We start from the raw sequence: 20,926 nt of genomic DNA on the forward strand, positions 1-20,926 counted from the left end.
TTCATGCCCAGCTGGTATGGTGGCTTAAGTCTCACAATTTACTGACGAATGGACAGTGTGGATTTTGAGCGCAACGTTCTGCAGTTGACCATCTCGTTACTTTGTCCACCCATATCATGAATGGTTTTCTGTGGAAATCCCAGATTGTGGCCGTGTTTTTTGATTTGGAGACGGCCTACGACACCTGCTGGAGAACTGGTATCCTCTGTACTCTTTACATGTGGGGCTTCCGTGACTGCCTGCCCTGTTTCCTTCAGGCATTTTTAAAAGATCGAGTTTCCAGGGTGCATGGGTTCTGCCTTGTCGGACACCTTTATCCAGGAAAACTGTGTGCCTCAAGGTTCCGTCCTGAGTGTTGTCCTCTTTGCTATCACCATTAACCCTATAATGGCCTGTCTCCCGCCAGGCATCTCCGGCTCCCTTTTTGTCGACAATTTTGCCATCTATTGCAGTTCTCCATGGACCTGTCTCACTGAGTGGCATTTCATTTTCAGTGATGTCTTGATTGTCTTTACTCCTGGAGCATTGACAGTGGTTTTCGCTTTTCCACTGACAAAACCATTTGTATGAATTTTGGCAATGCTAGTGGTTTCTCCCACCATCTTTACATTTTGGGCCTGTTGCCCTTCCATTTGTTGAAACTACAAAATTCCTGGGGCTCGAGCTCGATAGGAAACTCTCTTGGTCCTCCCAAGTGTCTTACCTGGCAGCCCACTGTACGCAATTCCTCAATGTTCTACATGTCCTCAATGGTACTTCCTTGGGTGCCGATCGAACCACCCCCCTCCCTTTGTACCGGTTCCTCGTCCGTTCGATACTCGACTATGGGTGCTTTGTTTATGCGTCTGCACACTCATCCCTCTTACGCCATCTCAACACTATCCACCATCGTGGCGTCCGTTTGGCCACGGGCGCCTTTTACTCTAGCCCGGCTGAGAGTCTGTATGCTGAAGCTGCTGAACTACCACTGTCCTACCGCCATGACTTTCTCCTCAACAGGTATGCATGACGTTTGTCTGCAATGTGTGGCCACCCATCCTATGCCTCCTTCTTTGAAAATTTGTTTGATCGTCAGTATGGGGCACATCCCTCTTCTCTGTACCCTCCTGAAGTCCGCTTTCGGCACTTGGTATGGCGGCTTAACTTCACACTGCCTGCAACTTTCCTGGTGGGTGTGAACGCTTCACTACTCCAGCCTCGGTCTATCGCCTTCAGTTTCACGACCTTTGCATGGAAATTCGCGATAGTACATTTGTACACACTGATGGCTCTCGGACTGACCATGGGGTCGGGTGTGCCTTTGTCATTGGCAGCTGTGTCTTTCAGTATCAGCTTCTGGCACACTGCTCAGTATTTACAGCAGAGTTCTTCACCTTGTATCAGGCCACGGAGTACATCCGGCAACACAGCCTTTTCAATTGCGTCCTCTGCTTAGACTCACTCAGCGCCCTTCAAAGTCTATGTGCGCTGTACACTGCCCAGTCCTTAGTGCAGCAGGTCCAGGAAAACTGTCACTTGCTCACTCTTGGTGGAGCAGTGTGATGTTTCTGTGGGTACCTGGTCAAGTCGGTCTGCTAGAAAACGAGGCTGCCGACACTGCTGCCAAGGCTGCAGTCCTCATACCTTAGCCCGCAAGTACCTATATTCCCTCCGATGATTTCTGTGCTGCCGTCTGTCCCTTTGGCATCGCCAATGGTCCTCCCTTCACGGGAATAAGCTCCGGCATATTAAGCCTCTCCCAGTGGCTTGGACCACCTCCTCTTGGCCCTCCCACAGGAAGGAAGTAATTTTAACTAGGCTGCGTGTTGGGCACTACCTTTTTAGCCATCATCATTTGCTAAGTGGCGCTACCCCACCACTTTGTACACATTCCACACAAGTTTTAACTGTTCGCCACTTCCTGATGAAATGCCCGTCTTTTAACTGTTTATGTTTCCGCTTGGGTTTGCCGTCTGATTTATCGACCGTTTTAGCAAATGATGCGCGGACTGTTGACCACATTTTACTTTTTCTCCGCCAAAGCAATACGGCAAGGGTAATTTAATTTTTAGTTTTGTACCTCTGTTTCTGTATGGTGTCTTTTTTAGCCCTTTTTTTCCACGTGCCTGTTTTTAGCTGTCTTCTATTATGTCAATTGGGACCAACTTATAGTCGTTTTTTAACTCCTCTGTGTCTTCATGTTCTATAGTTTTGACTTTGGTGCGTGTGACCCTAGTTGTTTTTTGTGCCCTAAAGCAAAACAAAACAAACAAAAACAAAACAGTGCAGCCAAATGGACAATGCACTCGGTAATACAAAACAAATATCAACTAAACAAAGCAAAGAAACAACAGACCTAACTGAGAAACAAGCTGTCGAGATCCTATAGATCAATAAAATTATCAGAGAAACTATGAATCACTGAAAGCTAACCAGAAAAGACATGTCCAGTGTCCAAAAAGCAAGATTTTGATATGCCAGAAATAATCGAAATCGAAAAAGAAATTATTAGTCTTTGAAGTCCAAAGAGAAAAACTAAGCCAGTGTTCAAAATCACAGTAATATCATAATCTAATACACTTCCACAATCCAAACTCGCAACATTCATTAGCAATTTAAACAATAATGGCTAAACTATGATGTCGTAAGATAGCTAATCTAAACAACTTACACTAATAACTAACTACACTAACAACAGTACAGCCAGTCCAGAAATGTAAAATTGTGCATTTCACAAAAAGAAAAAAATGTAGTATCCTATGACTGTAATATCAATGAGTCACTGTTGAATTGGCCAACTCATACAAATACCTGGGTGTAACACTGTGTATGGATATAAAATGGAATGATCCCATAGGTTCAGTTGTGTGTAGAGCAGGTGGTAGACTTTGACTTATTGATAGAATACTGGGGAAGAGCAATCAATCTACAAAGTAGATTGCGTACAAATTACTAGTGCAACTGTTTCTGCAATATTGCTCGAGTGTGTGGGACCCATACCAGGTAGGACTAACAGGGGATATTGAACATATACAGAGAAGAGCAGCATGAATGATCAGGTTTGTTTAATCCGTGGGAGAATATCACAGAGATACCGAAGGAACTGAACTGGACGACTCTCGAAAGTTTACATCACTTCCCTGAGAAAGTTTGTTAACAAAGTTTCAAGAACTGGCTTTAAATGACTACTCTAGGAATATACAAAGGGTGTTCAAAAAGTTTTGCACAGTCATCTCTAATTTTTTTTATTTTTTGCCGGAGGAGAATGAAATTTTTTGTGAACATACTTGGAACATTTAGCTGTACATTGAGCTTACCCAATGTAGCCTCCATTAGCTGTGACGTATCTGGCCCCCTTGTTATTTCCATGACGTAAATGCACTTTGGTAAAATTCTGGGGCTTGACTTTTACACCATTGCTTGACACAGGAAATAAGGTCTTTCTGTATGGGGTTTGGCATTGTCATGTGGTGTAGTCTGACGAGCTGACCCTGAAGCTGTGGTCTGTGGGTCTTGATGGCACATTGCAGCTTGTCCATTGACAAACAGTAACGGTCCCAGTTAACTGTGGAGCCAGGCTCCAAAAAGTCAATGAAAATGAAACCACACTGATCCCAGAAGAAGGAGCCCATAACCTTTCGGCCTGCTGTTTGTGAAAGTCTTAGTTTCTTCTTCCGATGGGAACCCAGATGACGCCACTCCATGGATTGGGTTTTGCTCTCAGCTTCAGACAAAAACAACTGTGTTTCATACTGTGTAATGATGCCGTCAAAACACTGTTTCCACTCTTCAGTAAATGTCTTCACGAGACCCTTGCACATATTCTTTCTCAATGTTTTCATTTCTCTTGTCAATAATTTTGGCACACTACGAGCATAGATTTTTCTGTACCCTGGTGACTGTACCAGTGATACCACACTACTCAATGACAAACGAGTCATTTCAGCAAGCTGTCGCATTGTCACACATCTGTAATTTTGAATGGTTTGATCAATGGTCTCCTTATTCACATCACTCACTGCCGTCAATGGTCTACCGGGTAGCGGATTTTCCAGTACAAAGAAATCACCTTCTGCAACCACTGCTGGATATTGCTGTAATCCACTGTGTCCTCCCCATCAACAGCGAGCAACTTCCTGTGGATCGATGTGGCAGAGTCATTGCCAGTCTTGAAGAGGAACTCCATCACCAACCGTTGTTGCCACCTAAAATCTACTTCATAGTCCATTATGGCTCACATGTAAATAAAAAAAACTACTTTTATATACCAACTTATAGCTAAATGTTCCAAGTATGTTCACATAAAATTTCATTCTCCTCCTGCAAAAAATAAAAAAAATTAGAAACGACTGTGCAAAACTTTTTGAACGGCCTTTGTACTACAACCCCTTACGTATTGCTCACACAAGAATCATGAGGATAAGATTAGAATAATCACTGCACCTGCAGAGGCATTCAGTCAATCATTCTTCCCGTGTACCATAAGTGAATGAAACGGGAAGAAATTCTAATAACTGGTACAATGGGACATACCCTCTGCCATGCACCTCATGGTGGTTTCCAGAGCATAGATGTAGATTAATTCTTCTGAACTTTCGAGACCTAGGAGGGGAAAGAAAAAGTTAAGCAGTCATTCAAATCCAAACAGAAAAGCCAAGTCACTGTTTAAGAATCCTGGTATTCCAATCCAATTCCCAAACATTCTACGTGCGGTGTAATATTTTCAAGCGTATATTTTACATTGGTTTGGAGTTTAATGATGATTTTATCCTACAGAAGTATTTTTGCTCTCATAGATTTATGTTCATTGTTTTGACAAATGAAGTAATATTTGGTAGTTACCTTTTATGGATGACTTCTTAGTCATGTTACCCATACCATGGCAGTAGTAATGTTGACCATCCCATGGGGCTAGTGATTCTTTTGGAATAAAAGGCAGCCAGTGTTAATTCAGGATATGAGCTGTCTGCATTCCAAAGTTCACCAAATCCATCCACATGATTCAGTGTGAAGGAGTAACAAACATACTAATTTGATGAAGAAAGAGAATAAGCAGTTTCTATGAGCAGCTACAATAAGTAATGCAACACATATTTATTTATTTATTTATTTTCCTGAATGCAGGTTGATTTTATTCAGGATTCCAGTACACCATATTATTCCCACACTTTTGGCTAGGCACTCAATGCCACAGCCTTATGTCACCTTAGTGGAAGGGCCTGAATGCCCGCATAGTATCACACTAATGCTTGACGATGGAGCCAATTTCGTGCTGCATCAGTAAATTCCCCATCATTCACATACTGTTTCCAGTGAAGTGCATCTGTCATTGGGCCAAACAGATGGAAGTCGGAAGGTATGGTATCTGAGCTGGGGGAGGATGGGGAAGAACAGTTGAATGAAGTTTTTTGAGCTCCACTCAAGTGTGCAGACGTGTGTGAAGCCTTACGTTATCATGGAGAAGGAGACGTCTGTTTGCATTTTTGTAGCGACGTTTGGGCTAAAGTCATTTCTTCGATTTCCTGGGAGTAACATACGAGGGTTGAATGAAAAGTAATGCCTCCACCTCCGAAAATTGGGTTTGTATGGGAATATTTTAATAAATCAAATGCAGAAATAATCTGTAGAATGTGATCTTTAATTACCAATATTCACTTTTCCACATAATCACTGGCCAGTTGAATACATTTCTGCCAACGATGAACAAGTTTTCTGAAGTCGTCATGGAAAAAGTCAACACTCTGTTTCCACAACCCCAGTCTCACAGTTCTCTCAATGTCATCATTAGAAGCATAATGCTGTCCCCGCAAATCGTCTTTCATTATCAGGAACAGATGGAAGTCAGACAGTGCTAAATCTGGACTGTATGGAGGATACTGTACGGTGGAGAGATTCAGTCTCTGAAGTTCTGCTGTGGTGGCACGTGAAGTGTGTGGGTTGGCATTGTCATCCTGCAGGAAAACATTTCCTTTTTCCTTTCGGACCCTTGATAACCGTCATTTCAGAGTTCACAGCATTGTGATGTAACACTCTGAATTTATTGTTGTTCCACGATCAAGGAAATCAACATGGATAACACCATCTGCATCACAGAGCACCGTTGCCATGATTTTTCCAGCTGAGGGCTACCTCTTGAATTTCTTTTTCTGGGGTGAGTTTTCATGTCGATATTACATAGACTGACGTTTTGACTCCAGGTCGTAATGGTGTATCCCCATTTTGTCTCCTGTCACAATTGAATGGAGAAAGGCATCGCCTTCATTCTCATAACGTGAGAGGAATTCCTGGCAAATTTTAAGTCTGTGCGCATTCATTTCAGGAGTCAGCATCCGAGGTACCCATTGTGCACAGATCTTCCAATAGCCAAGCAAAGCAATAATGTGACCCACACATTCTTGTGAAATGCTGATTGTGCTTGCAATTTCTTGTTGAGTGATACGGACCATCCTGAATGAATCTGTCAACATTTTGCTTGTGAAACTCGATAGTTGCTGTCACAGGACATCCAACTCTTTGTTTGTCATGCAGGTCAGATGTTCTTGCCCTAACATCTTTAAGCTTACTAGCCCAACAATGCACAGTACTCACGTGAACACAATCACCGTAAAATGCTTTCATTCTCTGATGAATCTCCTTTGGGGTGAGACCTTGTGCTATCAAGAATTCAGTGACTGCACATTGCTTAAATCGCATTGATCGACCATCTGCGCAGGGTTCCATGCTTTACACTGTAGCAACACAACCGTTCAATGCTAAGGCTTCCCGCCAACTGGAGCTGTAGAGAAGAGGCTATGGAACAAACCAGTACCTGCCGCATACCGATGCTGCCAACTGTTGAAGAGTTACAAAAGTGGAAGCATTACTTTTCAGTCAACCCCCATAATATATTTCAGAGTTCATCACTGGAACATGAGGGAGAACACAAAACAGAATAACCCCTTCAGAATCCCAGAAGACTATCACCATGACTTTACCAGCTAAGGTAGCTGCTTTGAACTTTCTTTTCAGAGGAGAAGTGGTGGCACCACTCCTCTGATTGCTGTTTTGTTTCCAGTTCAAGGTTATGAACCCATGTTTTATCACTTGTGATAATGTTCATCAAAAAATTGTCATAATCAACTGTGTAGTGCATAAGCAATACTGCATAGATAGTCCTTCATTGGTCTTTATTGTATTCTGTTCTGTGGTGAGGAACCTAGCAGGAACACACTTTTGAGTACCCAAATCGGTTGACAAATGTGTCAGCCCTGTGAACAGACACATCCATTTGAGCAGCGAGATGTTTGATTATGATCAGTTGATCACCTGGAATTAGTGTGTCTACACATTCCAACATTGCAGAAATCACAGCTGTTTGTGGTTGCCCGCAATTGGACAAGTTTGCGCGACCCTGTTGTGAGGATGACAGACACTTTGCCCAACGACTCGCCGTGCTTTTGTTCAGTGCTAGGTCTCCATATACATTCTACAATCACCTATGAATATCTGTGATGCTCTGGTTTTCCATCAGAAGGAACTCAATGACACCTCTCTTCTTGGAATGCATTTACATTACAGACACCATTTTGAAGGCTTAGTATAGTGCCATCTCCTATCAGAGTTTCATGTAACTATATGAGCTGAAGTGGAAATATTCCATGATGTTTCACAATAAATTCCACACTTTTTTAACCAGAATTGGCCAAGAAAAAATTTAATTCTTGCATTACTTATTGAACATTCCTCATTGTTCAGAGTAGCACAAATTTTATAATATTTGTATGTGCAGTGGTGCCATCTGCCCTCGTGTGTGGCTATTACCACTGGACTTGTTTGCATATCATAATCAAATACAGCCTCACTAAGAGTCTACTACTTTCTAAATGTAAAGGCATGTCATCTGCTGGTCACGTGGCATTTAGATGACACCATCATTGTGAGTCTTCAAGCATCTCAGAAGCTATAAGATACATCTGATACTCAGTAGCTAAAAAGCCATGAGCTTTCATGGAAGTATGGATTAAACCCTTGGAGGATTGTATAAGCATTGTATTCATTGTGTTGCTGGAGCAGGAAGATAGACAAAATAAATAAACAGTTACGCACAGTGCAGCAGTAAGCGGTAAGCGGCAAAAACATTACTTACTTGAGTACTGTTTATTTTTTGATTTCGTTGTACAGAGTTAGAATATTCCATTGTTGATTATTCGCTTTTGTGTTTTACAAGAAAGAGAAATAAAGTTGTGTGTTCTTGCATATACATATAAGAAGTTATTATTTAATATGATGATATGAAGTGGCCATAAAGTGGTGGCTACAGATACAGAAGAATTCACACAGCAAGAAGCAAACAAGCTAGGTGACATAAATTTACTGACACGTAGGACAGGTGACAGAAGTCCTATGACACATTTAGTACAGCTACAGAATATGCTGTGTAATCTGATACAAGACTTATGGAATGAAATAGCGCAGCATGGAAAGTTTCACCAGAACAAATTAATGATGTGCATGTGACGGGCTCTACAGTCGACAAAATTATGAGAAATGATGATTCATGTAGAAGATGTATGAAGCTGTGCACACCTCAGTTCCTGCATGATAAACTGAAACTCTGGTTTTTAATGTTAGAGTTGGCATTCACTCATAATAAAGTAACAAACGATCAAGAAAAGTTTGCTATAGCAGTCAACATCTGGATGCCAGAGCAATGACGTTAGTAGAAGACAAAAGGATTTTGGCGGCAGTTTCGGCAAATAGTGACTGAAGCAGTATTTGCAGAGGCTATGCTCAGATACGTTTGGACATCACAGCTTCCCATGGCAGCAAGAGTGGCGGTGCCTATGAAGGATGGGTGCAACATGATCACTATTCTCCAGCTGTCCAACGGAGTTTATGCAACAGTGGGGACAGCAAGTATAATGAGCGTCGCAGAAGCAGCAGTGAAGTCGGAAAAACATTAGGTGGTGGCAATTCACAAGGATCAGTAGGTGGATACAACCACAGAGTTTCAGAAACTAAAGGAGCAAATAGACGGTCTGCAGAGACAAATCAAGGCTTGGAAGACCACTGGTTCTGAGGGACCTGCAGTGCACTTACGGACAGTTGACTGACGAAACCTGAACAACTATGTTGGTATCATAAAAAGTTTGGTCAGTGAGCTGCCAAGTATGTTCTGCCATGCAGTTACACACGCTGTGTCAGTATCATGGAGATTCTAAGCACAGACACTTCCTTTTTGCCTGTATTGTGACAACTGTGTGTATGAGAGATGAAGACTTTGTGTTATTATCTGGTAGAAACCAAGTCTGATGTAAGTACGTCGTCAGTAGAGAGAGATGTGTCAGTCAAGGACAGTTCGCTAGTTCATCTCACAGCAGCAGATAAACAGCTGATAGCAACGTATAGCAACTGCAACAAGGACGTGAATTTAGGTTTTGTAATACTTGTCACTGAATGTTTGTAATAGTGGATGTGTCGGAAACAATCCAGGGGGAGGGGGGCAGATTTTCTGTATGCAAACAGTATCACCATTGAAATTCAATTTGCTTGACTTGAGAAATGAGAAGAAGTGGTTACTTCGCTTCTAGAAAATTTCAGAGAAAGAGAAGGCCGTATGGTACAACTGACAGAGGTAGACCAGCATTTGGACCCGACAGCATGAACACTAACCACAGTGGCACATAATACAATTCATCACATAAACACAATGCTAGGCCATCCAGTCTCTTTTAGACTGAGAAGATTGTCACCAGACAGGTTCACAGACGCAAAGGCAGAGTTTGAATGTATGTTAGATAAGTGAGTGACATGAAGATCTGATAGTGCATGATCCATCTCTACATCTAGGTAAAAAAGTAGTAGAAGAAGAAGAAAACAAGAACGAGAAGAAAGGCAGAAAGTGGAGTTCTTGCAGTGATTACAGGGAATTGAATGCTCGCCCGATAGTCAATCAACATCCAGTGCCCACTATTTGTGATTTTATGAATATACTAATGGGAGCAAAATATTTAAGTGTCATAGATTCTCAAAGGGCATCCCATCATTTACCAGTTGCAGACATTGAAGACAGCTGTCTTTAAACCTTTTGGCCTCTTTTAATTTTTGTGTATGTCATTTGGCATTAAAAACATGGGTTAAACGTGGCAACGTTTCATTGATGAGGTGTTATGGGGGCAAGACTTCACCTTCAATTTCGACGATATACTAGTGTTTTCAGCAACACAAAATCTTCACAAGGCACACCTAAAAGCAACATTTGATAACAACATATAGGTACAGGATAATAATTAATAAAAGTATGTGCAACTTGTGAAAAAACCACATTACCTACATGTGTCACTTAGTTTTAGCAGGCGGCATGTGCCTGTTGGAAGAGAAACTGGAACTTACACTACAAATACTTAGGCCGTTGGATTTGCAACAGTTACGTAAGTTCTTAGGTGCTGCAAATTTTTACCATCGACATCTGCTGGGAGCAGCTGCTTTTAAAGCACCGCTCGCAGAGGAGCTGACAGGCCCTAATACCGCTAAACATCAGAAGCTAGATGGTACACCCTGCAAGCAGAAAGCCTTTGAACAGATCAAGACAAACGATTTCATTGCCTCATCCTGAGAGAGATGTGGTACTATTTATAATAGCCGATAAATGTCAGATAGCCATTGGAGCAGCATTACATCAAGGGTCTACTCAACACTGGCAACCATTAGGGTTTTTCTTGCAGGAACTCATGGAAGCACAAAGGAACTGGAGTGCGTATGACTAAAAACTGTTATCGGTATATAAGACAATAACACACTTTCGACCTTATATGGATGGTAAACCATTTATGGTGTTCACAGGCCACAAACTAATCACCTTTGCATTCAGCAAGCATTACAGATGCTCTGTCACTTAGGCAGTTCAGACAGTTAGAGTACATAAAACAGTTCACCACAGACTGAAATCATGTAAAAGAAGTGGAGAATATCATAGCAGACTATTTCTCAAGGGTTGCAGCGATAACCAATTCTGTAGATTACGCGAGATTGGCAAGGGAACAAAGAGAAGACGGACAACTTCAGGGTTTTCAGCAGAGCACCTCCACAGTGTTGAGACTGCAGGACGTATGTCCGGAAGTGAGGCCATTTAAATATGTTGCGATACCTCACAAGGACGACCTAGACTGTTTGTGTCTGAACATTTACTGCGAAAGACATTCAGAAGTATTCGTAATTTGGCTCATTCAGGTACACGACCAAGAGTCCAAGTTGCTGACACAACATTTGTGTGACCTGGAGTTAGGAATGATTGTCGAAGGTGGACACAACAATGCTCTGCCTGTCAACACTGTAAGGTGTGAGGTCATGTGAAGAACCCCATGGGATACTTTGATAAACCATATTTTCAATGTTAACACATGCACCTCAGCATCGCTGGCCTACAGCCGATGTCTGGAGGTTACTGTTATCTACTAACAGCAATTGATAGATTTACAAAGGGGCAGGCGTTGTACCGATTCGAGACATATCAGCGGGAAGAGCCAGTCAAAGTATCTTGGCGACACAGGCAGGAAGATTCTGTTGCCCAGTGCACGTCACAACTGACCAGGGTCATTAGTTCGAATCTTCATTATCTCTTGAAGTGGCTAACATTTGTGCAGTCCGACATCATCATACGACAAGTTATCATCCAGAAAGTAACTGAATGATGGGGCGATGGTACAGAACACTTGGAGCTGCATTGATGTGCCATGGTGACAGTGGTTCTGCAACATTTCTACTGGTGTTACTGGGTCTGAGCATTTATTTTCAAACAAGTCCAAGAGGCATCCACAGCAGAGCTTGTGTACGGGGAAACCTTGCACCTTCCTGGCAATTTCTTTGAAGAGCTTAAGAACGAGATTAGCCTACTGTAGTTATTGAAGATGGTTAAAGCACAGCTGCCAAACCTCCGGCCACAGCCATCGAATTGGCAGGGCGACATTCCATCATTTGTGCACAGAGACTTCAGCAACTTTCGCATGTGATGTTATGAGCCAACAGTGCAGCCACCATATACCATATGTTATAAAGTTCAGCAATGTAACACACACAGAATGAAGCTCCAGATTCACAATGAACTGGTTATTGTGTCAGTTGATCGAGTGAAGCCAGCTTGCTTACTGCCAGAAGACTTACAGCAGGAAGGCATACAGGACTCGCAGTGGAATATGGTGTCACAGCGGGAGCAAGCATCTTCAAGAACAGCAAATACACCAAATCTGGTGGAAGATCAAGTTGCACAACTGGTGATTTGTACAAGGGCACGTCAAAAGATCCAATACAGGTTTCCAAACCTACCTGGAGTTCTACTCTAGCAGGAGGGGGCTGTGTGGGCGCGGGAAGGTATACAAAATAAACAAGCAGTTACACACAGTGCAGTAGTCAGTGGCAAAGACATTAATTATTTGAATACTGTTTATTCTTTGTCTTTGTTCTATGAAATGTTCCATTGTTGCTTATACGCTTTTATGTTTTATGACCGAGAAATGAAGTTGTATGTTCTCGTATGTGCGTCTAAGAAGTTATTATTTAATATGATGTTAGGTAGCGGCCATATGTTGACTCTTGTTATGTAAGTCAATTCACAAAAATGAAGAAGTTCAAAAATTAAAGAGTAAATAGCTTTTTTTTTAAGAGTAATTATTGTTCCACATTTCGCATTATATTCTTCAAATCAATAAATTTGTGCTACTACACACTTTCAGGAGTGGCCTGTGTGTTAATTAATGGTGTAAGCTCGTTTTATTTCTTCCAAATCCCTCCAGCCATTTCAGCGTGAAAGAGGAACAAACATACTCACACACAAAATTTAGCATTTATAGAAGTAATACATACACGACATTATGATACAGATACGTCAGATGACGGTGATTATGATTAGTGTTTGTTATTCAACAGCTATTTGTCCTATGATTGTATTACTCAGTTTAGTCCATACATTGTGGTCCTGTTTCATTATTGCTTTCTTATTTGTTGTATGTTATGTATTTGAACCTGTTGCCTTGAACTCCTCTCTTTTGACCAGGAAGTGTATTCATCACTTTGCTTGCTTCTGCTTGGATTTTAGCCTCTTTCACCCAAAAGAGGAAATATTTGTTCAATAGAACTACAGGATTATTGTTTTTGTCATCCTGTTTAGTGTTGTTATAGTTGCCATGGTCAGAGAATAAAACCTTTTCCTTCTTTTATAGCAGTAAAATGTCAAATAAAGGTTTTGCTGGGAATAGATTCTGTAGGTGTCACAAAATTAATTTTTATGTTTATTTGATTTTTTGTTTTAGCCGCACGGTTTGAAAGTGCAGCATTACTTATATCTGACGTACAATTATGCTTGCAGGTTCTGCTTAATACTACACAGATGTATTACTATTTCTTTCATAAAACACCTTCAATGGCTCTAAAAAGGGTAATTATGATCCTTGCAGCCTCACTGGAGTTTGAGAAGAAGCACAACAGTGAGATTGTTGAGAGACCAACAGACAATGAAGAAGTTCCTCATGTAAGTATAACTGTATTTTCTGCTAATGTTTTTCTGGATCTTAATTACACAAGAATTATTCTGACATTAAAGAACAACACTACAGACTTAAAATGTAATGCATAAAGGTACTATCATTTTAACATTTGAAACTATAACTTTTTAAATGTTGTTAATTTATAATTTATTCATATTTGTTTGTAATAATACAGTATGAGCAATGTGTGTTAAGTTTTAAATGTAGTAAAGAGTATGTTTATGGAATTAAATTAAGGTCAGTTGTTAAATATATTGTCAGTATCTTGTAATTTGTTTACAATGTGCCTCTCTTTATAAGGATAATGTATGAATGATGATTGTAATGACACACATTGTTTGTAATAATACTTACTCTTCAAATGCCAGTCTTGAGGTGATAACAATAAATACAGGACCTTAAGGGAAAACTGCAGTTGTAGAAATAGGTAAAAAATTTACAGCTGCAGGGCATTACAGGTGATACTGAATAACAGTTCTTCCTCTTAACTAAGTATTCTGTTCAGAAAATGTAGAGGAAAGTGCCAGACATTGTAAGTAGAAGGATAAGTCTGTCACATAAAGATGAATGTACAAGACATCAAAAGTGCTATTGGAATACTGTTCTGCAGCTGGACTAAACCTAGAAGACATGTTACCTTTCAAACAATCTGCCACCTTGATTCTATCCTGAATATGTTTTATTTTAATTATTTTCTTGTACGGTCACTGTTATTGAATTATCCTGATGCAGTGGAACTGCTATGCAGTGCCACCATCCCTTGCCATGTGACTTCTCCATCTGCAGAGGGTCGAGGGCTGCAAGAGAGCTTCATAGTATTCAAGCTACATAATGACGTAAATGTCGTTCAGTAACGCTTTTGTATTTCATTGTTCCAATATAACAGTTACAACATTGGGTGAATGAATCACTGCAGCAGAACATCATCTGTGAACAGTCTTAAGGGTAAGAAGTGATGCTATATGTGGTGTGGTAGAGGGATTGTGTTGCCACAGCGAAGTAGACAGCGCAAATCGATACCACAGATATTAGTGACGGCTCCTGAAGACCACGCATCCCCTCTCAGCATGGTAGCGCCTTCACGCTGAGGTCAGTTTAGTGTTGAGCTAGCAAGAACTCTCCCAGTTCAAGATATTACTTGCAGCAGTCAACATCATTGAGTAGGAGAGTGACAGTTAAAGTTTCTAATGGACATATACTTTCATCAGTGTTGAACATTGTACCAAGAGAATGGTTTGTTAATTAGTGCGTTGAGTAATACTTCGCTAGTCCACGACAGTTGTAAATTATCCAGTACTTCTGTGATGAAGAAGTTTGTCAAAGTTAAGTAAATCTTTTATTCTTTAATGTGATAAAGTGAATTACTATTTTATGGTTTCTAGTATGATAAACCTTCTTCCAGAGCAGTCAAGCAACCCACAGTTGTGACTAGACGAAAGTAATTTCACATGGCCATAATACTATCCATTCATCAGATAAAATTAGTCTTCTTCTGTTATCTTTGCTGTTTTCTTGCCACTTTCCTCTACCTAACTTTGCCTCATGCCAGTTGAAAAATTCTAAAAAATTTTTTACTCCTCCATATGGGATTGCATTTACCTTCCCAACCAGAGCTGTTTGTCCAGAAACTGAGTCAGTGATACAGCAGTCAGCACAGGATTCAAGGAAATAGTCATCTGAGTTATGACATTTCTAGAGATTCTGTATAAGAATCAACATAAATTACAAAAACAATTATCATATGAAACCCAGCTCTTTCTGCTCATCTATAAGATCTGGAGAGCAGTAGATACTTGTGGCCAGGTTGGTATGGTGTTCCTTAACTTCCGGGAGATATTCGATATAGCTGCACTCTGCCACCTAATGAACAAAACAAGTGTGTCCCAAATATCAGACTAGTTGTGGGATTGAATTGAAGAGTTTCTAGCAAATAGAACACACTAGACCTATGTCATTCTTAAGGGAGAGAAATATTCAAACATAATCGTGACTTCAGACAAACCCTGAAGGAGTGCTGTAGAACTCGTTGAAAGTTCCTTCAGGCTTTTTGTGGATGATGCTGTTATATACAGACATGCCTCACTAAAAATGTATTGTGTGGATGACTAATAATTATTTGTTGTATTGTTTTGTGTGTGTTGTTGTATAAATGATTATGGAATTAAATGAAGGGCTAGGGTGGAATCTGGTGATGGCACATAACTTACTGAGGTTACCTTCCATTAGGAAAGTGGGTACGTAGAGTGACTGTGATATGATTTATAAATTATAGAGTGCAGCAATCAGTCCTCTCTCTCTCTCTCTCTCTCTCTCTCTCTCTCTCTCTCTCTCTCTCTCTCTCTCTCTAGGTTTTATTTGGCAAATCTAGATTTCGGCTAGTGCCTTGCCATTATCAATGTACTATTTTCTAGTCTCAATGCATGTCAGTTCCCTGTTGTTCGGGTGTCAGTCACAGTTCTTTGAAAACTACATACAGTATGCAGCACGTAGTATTCAAAGAACTGTTACTGATGCCTGAACAACAGAGAACTGACATGTGTCAAGACTAGAAAATAGTGCACTGATAATAGTCAGGCACTAGCCGAAATCTGGATTTGCAAAATAACATGCAAAAATGTGGGGAAAAAAAATAATACGACAGATTGCTGCACTCTATAATTTATAAAACCTAACTTACTCCTCTGGAATGACAGAAATTTGTTACCAAGCTTAACATTTGCCTCTAATTGACTAATTGTCAACAGTGACACAATCCCAAGAGACACTGCAGGAAGATTAGAAATATAACCCCTTAAATGTGAAGGACTGCCACAGTAGCCGGTGTGCACCATGACCCAGTTGCCATTATTTTAACATAATTTCAATATCAGTGCAGCAATTGGACCCTTATCACACAATGTCATTTGCATTAAACTTAACAGATAGTGAGTACATGAGTTTATTCTCAATCATTACCATCAGTGGATACTCATCGTATTGTATAGTTTCTATATTCTGCCAAGCAAAGTGTTGTAACCAAGTAATACACAAAACCAACCAAGTCACTCAACTATGACATTCTTCGTAACCTCTGAACATCAAGCCTCTCGGGATCCAGAAGATAAAAACTAGAAATACAACAAAAGGTTCAGTGAGCATTCGCCGGTAGATGGCACTGTGGAAAATGTGCTGTGTGCACGCTTCCCACCATCGGCCACTCGTGGCTGGCCTGCATTGATACAGTTGACAGGTGATTTGAGCGCACACATGGCAAGCCGCACTCGATGCACTCAAACTCGCATGCACTAGTAGCGGGATACAGCACAAAACTCTTTAGTAAGGAATAAAATGTGCTTCAACATGTACCTCACTGAAAGGATTGGCATTAAACAATCTGACTTTCGTTTATATTATGTGCAGATATCTTGCAGCCAAAAATGTGTTTACATGTGCATTCAATGAAAATACATAACACATAAAAAGGAGGGAGTATGATGGAAAACGTAGAAAATGTCACAGGAATATTTAGAACGTTGGCTCAAAATCTGGTGACCTCTTCTGTCCCTGCTGGCTCAATGCCAGTGGTAAAATTTTCTTTCATTACCAGGTTTCATACGAACTCTCTCTTGTGTGGGTACCACTACCTTCTGTGTTTTTATGACCTTGTCTGCAGAGGCCACTAAAATAATTTCTAAACGAAAAATAAATAAGAACCAGATTTTCCAAAATATTAGATTGTTTCTTCTTTCCTTAGGCACAACTGGTGACGTTTGAGATGCTCATGTTATCTTGTAGTATTGTTCTTTCCTCACTGAATGACCACTTTCTTTCCTTCCAGTGATGCATGTCTGAAGGACATTGTAATGTGAAGGTACAGACACTCTATAAACACAGACATTGTAAGCATCAATGATGTATCCATGCCTCAATGGGCTAAAATGACAATAAAATATTTCTCTCCTCCTGTGCAGGAATCACGAAATGGGCTATTGGACTTTTTCATGACATGTGGAAGTTTGGGTCGGTCCTGGAGGCTCGCTCAGATAACTGAAGTGTTTAATGTGACCACTCATGGTAGCTGCGAAACATAGGTTCCAGTATCAGTCTGGCACAAATTTTTGAGTATCACAAATAACTGACATCAACCCAGATTCAAAAAATTCAAATCCATTTCAAAATATTCGACAGGGCAGCTTTCTATAATCTTATCAAAGTGTATACTTTGCTGTATACAGGTGTGATTAAAATGGCTGCTTTTCTGTTTTTTGCACACCTTATGGCCTTCCATCTATCTGCAATAGAAGAGATGAACTATTTGAAGATTACAGTCGCTTTTGATTTTGGTCTTTTGACTGTCTTAGGTCTTTTGACTGTCTTTGGTTTGTCCTTGCCATAGTAGCTGTGAGCTTTTTTTATTTGGAGTATCATTTGCATGCATCTTAGGCTGTGAAGCTTCAGTGTTTGGTTTCCACAGTAGGCAGCAGACATTTTCACCATAAAGTGTCATGATATTGTGGCTAGAGATTTGATTTATTTTGCTTTCAGCTAGCATACTGATGAGGCTGTGGACTTTCTACATTTTTCCTTCAAAGAAAGGCTTTGTTGTAAATGAAGTGAAACACGCTTTTAGAAAAGGAAGGATAAATTAGCTTAGAGCTCTTGATTGTAGGGCAGCCATATATAACTAGTACTCCTCATTGATACTCCTTTCATTTACACAAATATATTTATCTAATTAAATCTTATATAAGCTTCTTATTTTTTATTTACAAGCAGATTTACTGAGGGATCAGCTTATAACTTAAAAGAAACTTATTTTAATAACTTAATAGATAAAATTGGGCCACTGCCTAACTGCAACTATTGATTTATTAATCTGTCATCCAATTCAGTCACTCCAGCATCACTTTCACCGTAATAGTTTCGAGCCCTTGTGTCATACTCCAACCGTGATTCGGCTGTGTAGGAACTAGCTGAGACGGTCATAAAACAAAACATCATAATACTGCTTTTTTCCCCTTATAATAATTGACAGAGACATTTCTGTTCTCTTGTTGGCATTTAGCTAGCGAATGTGGTTGATACCTGACTCCATTCTTCAACTTTGGGAAACTCTAAACTCTACTGTCAAGTGTGACTCTTGTATCTGCTGGCCGATGGATCTATGAGATGTTACTCACGTAGCTTACAGAAACTCTAACATTACAAAATGGGCTGTTCCCTTGTCATTGGGGCTTCCCTTCTCAGTCTAATGGACTTTCTACACAGCAAATAAATGAAAGTCCAAAATAATTAAGAAATGTTCCCAGATGCTGGATTTCAGAGTTCATAATGTAGTAATTACAGAACTCTTTGTGTGCTCTCATTTTTGTTAGAGGTGAAATCTGATTACTGTATGTGATTTACTATTATACCATTGTAGGATCATAGTAAACTTAACTTTTTTTTCTTAGACTGCTGTGTAATTCTGTATTAAAGTATGGCAAAAGTGTATTATTTCTTTAAATTCTTTTATGCATAAGGATCAAACAGTAGAAAATCCAGGATGGAATGTAACAATATTATGAAACTTCAGCAACTTTCCTTTTCATAATATGTATACATAAGGGGTAACCCATCATCAATTTGGACAGTTTACATGGAGCCAATTATGTTGATTTTTTTTTCCTTTTTTCTTCAACAGCTCATTAAGCAGATACCAAACCTCAGTGAGAAGAATCGTGAGCGACCACTGTGCTTCCTGTACTCTTTGAAGGCACGTGCAATCATTCATGCCCATCTGTCTCGAATTCCTCTCAACCCAGAAACTCTTGATAAGGATCGGCAGTACATTGTAAAGAAATGTCCGTATCTTATCCAAGAAATGGTCAACTGTGTGTCCCAGCTCATTCTTCTGGCATATGCCAGGCGAAGTAAGTATTGTGTGAATGCTATAAGGTGATTTGAGCACTGTGCATTTAGATTTCAGAGTGGAAGAAAGAGATATATCAAAGTGACAGTAGAAAACATTGTAATGTGATATGTATTGTTGTAGACCTATGCCCATCTTAATGAGAGTTTGTTTGTAATTTGTAATGCTTAGCAGTACTATGTTCTCAGCTTCTTCTTTTGCTGTGCAGCCTGTATTTATAGCTGCCTTCTTATATTTTCAACTGTAGCATGAAAATTCTATGTAAATCAAATAAACCAAATAACTTTTATAAGTAGGTAGGCTGCATTGGTACATGATTTTTTTCAGTTACGTGAAAGTAACAGTTTAAAAAACATCATATATATGCAGTAGATATAATAAATTAGTAAGAGCCATTTAGGTCATCACTTACATTTTCAACTGTAGCATGAAAATTGTATGTAAATCAAATAAACCAAATAACTTTTCTAAGTAGATTAGCTGTATTGGTACATGATTTTTTTTTTCAGTTATGTGAAAGTAACGGTTTAAAAAACATCATATATTTGCAGTAGATATAGTAAATTAGTAAGAGCCATGTCATCATGGATATGAAGACAAGTGTGAATGTTACTTGCCGAAATGCAATGTAGATGCTGTGGTGGGCAGAATAATGGTCAGGGTTCTCCAACAGATGGCAGCACTGTGACATTGCACTGAGGCAATAGCTGCAGACATACACAGTGTACAATCATGGGTTGTATCAGTGAGTAGTCGTAAGGCTGTTTGCATGTTGTGCTCAAGTGTTGCTTAATTGAGCAAGTCCATTGTGTCTGTGCATAGCAACTTGCCGCATACATGTAGTAAAAGCATAACTCTAGTTTGGAGGCATTTAAACCAAATGTTGTATATACATGACTCATTATTTGTGGAATTGTTTGTGTAAAGTACTCTGAGGATAACATACTTGTACTGTCTCATAGGGGTGGGGCTGAGAAGCCACGATATGAAAAAATATTATATAGCAACCCATATGAGTATATAATCCATTGTTTTTGGTGTCACAAGGTTCATTGGTGACAGAATCCGTAGTTTTCGGGGTCACAAGGTTCATTGGTGACAGTCCTGGTATGTTCCCATCGTAGAGCTAGAGGTTGGAGAGGGAGAAGGGGGGGAGACACTGTGACGTAACACTGTACCTCTGTAACACCTGAAGCAATTTCTGCCAAACTTGGCACAAGTATTACTTCTGCCTGAAAAAAAATTTGTAACAGACAAGCATATGAGCAAAAAAGCACGACTCAGAAACATCTAGAGCAATTTCTATCAAATTTGGCTTGTACGTGACTCTTTATTTGTAGATAAATGCTGTGGGAGTAAGATACCCCTACAACTACTGGAGGTGCTGTATTCCTTTCCAGCCATCAGTTGACTTCAAATACTGTAAAAGTATGAACTGCAGCATGTCTCTTATATGCATCATTCATTGCGTCAACCAGGTACAAGACCTGAGCCGTGCAGCAACCCAACAATTTTGTTAACGTGTTTAGTGTCGGAGATC

The 20,926-nt window shown here is 40.0% G+C and overlaps 1 protein-coding gene across 1 annotated transcript in view; it reads left to right on the forward strand.

The window, feature by feature from the left end:
• The window catches only part of LOC126419263 (translocation protein SEC63 homolog), a 172,494-nt gene that overhangs the window by 74,607 nt on the left and 76,961 nt on the right, over nucleotides 1–20,926 (forward strand). Inside the window, exons 7-8 of the mRNA XM_050086421.1 lie at nucleotides 13,319–13,480; nucleotides 19,159–19,387. Coding sequence (XP_049942378.1) covers nucleotides 13,319–13,480; nucleotides 19,159–19,387 — 391 coding nt within the window. The remainder of the gene's footprint in view (nucleotides 1–13,318; nucleotides 13,481–19,158; nucleotides 19,388–20,926) is intronic.

This window comes from Schistocerca serialis, chromosome 9, assembly GCF_023864345.2.
Source record: "Schistocerca serialis cubense isolate TAMUIC-IGC-003099 chromosome 9, iqSchSeri2.2, whole genome shotgun sequence".
Classification (NCBI taxonomy): domain Eukaryota; kingdom Metazoa; phylum Arthropoda; class Insecta; order Orthoptera; family Acrididae; genus Schistocerca; species Schistocerca serialis.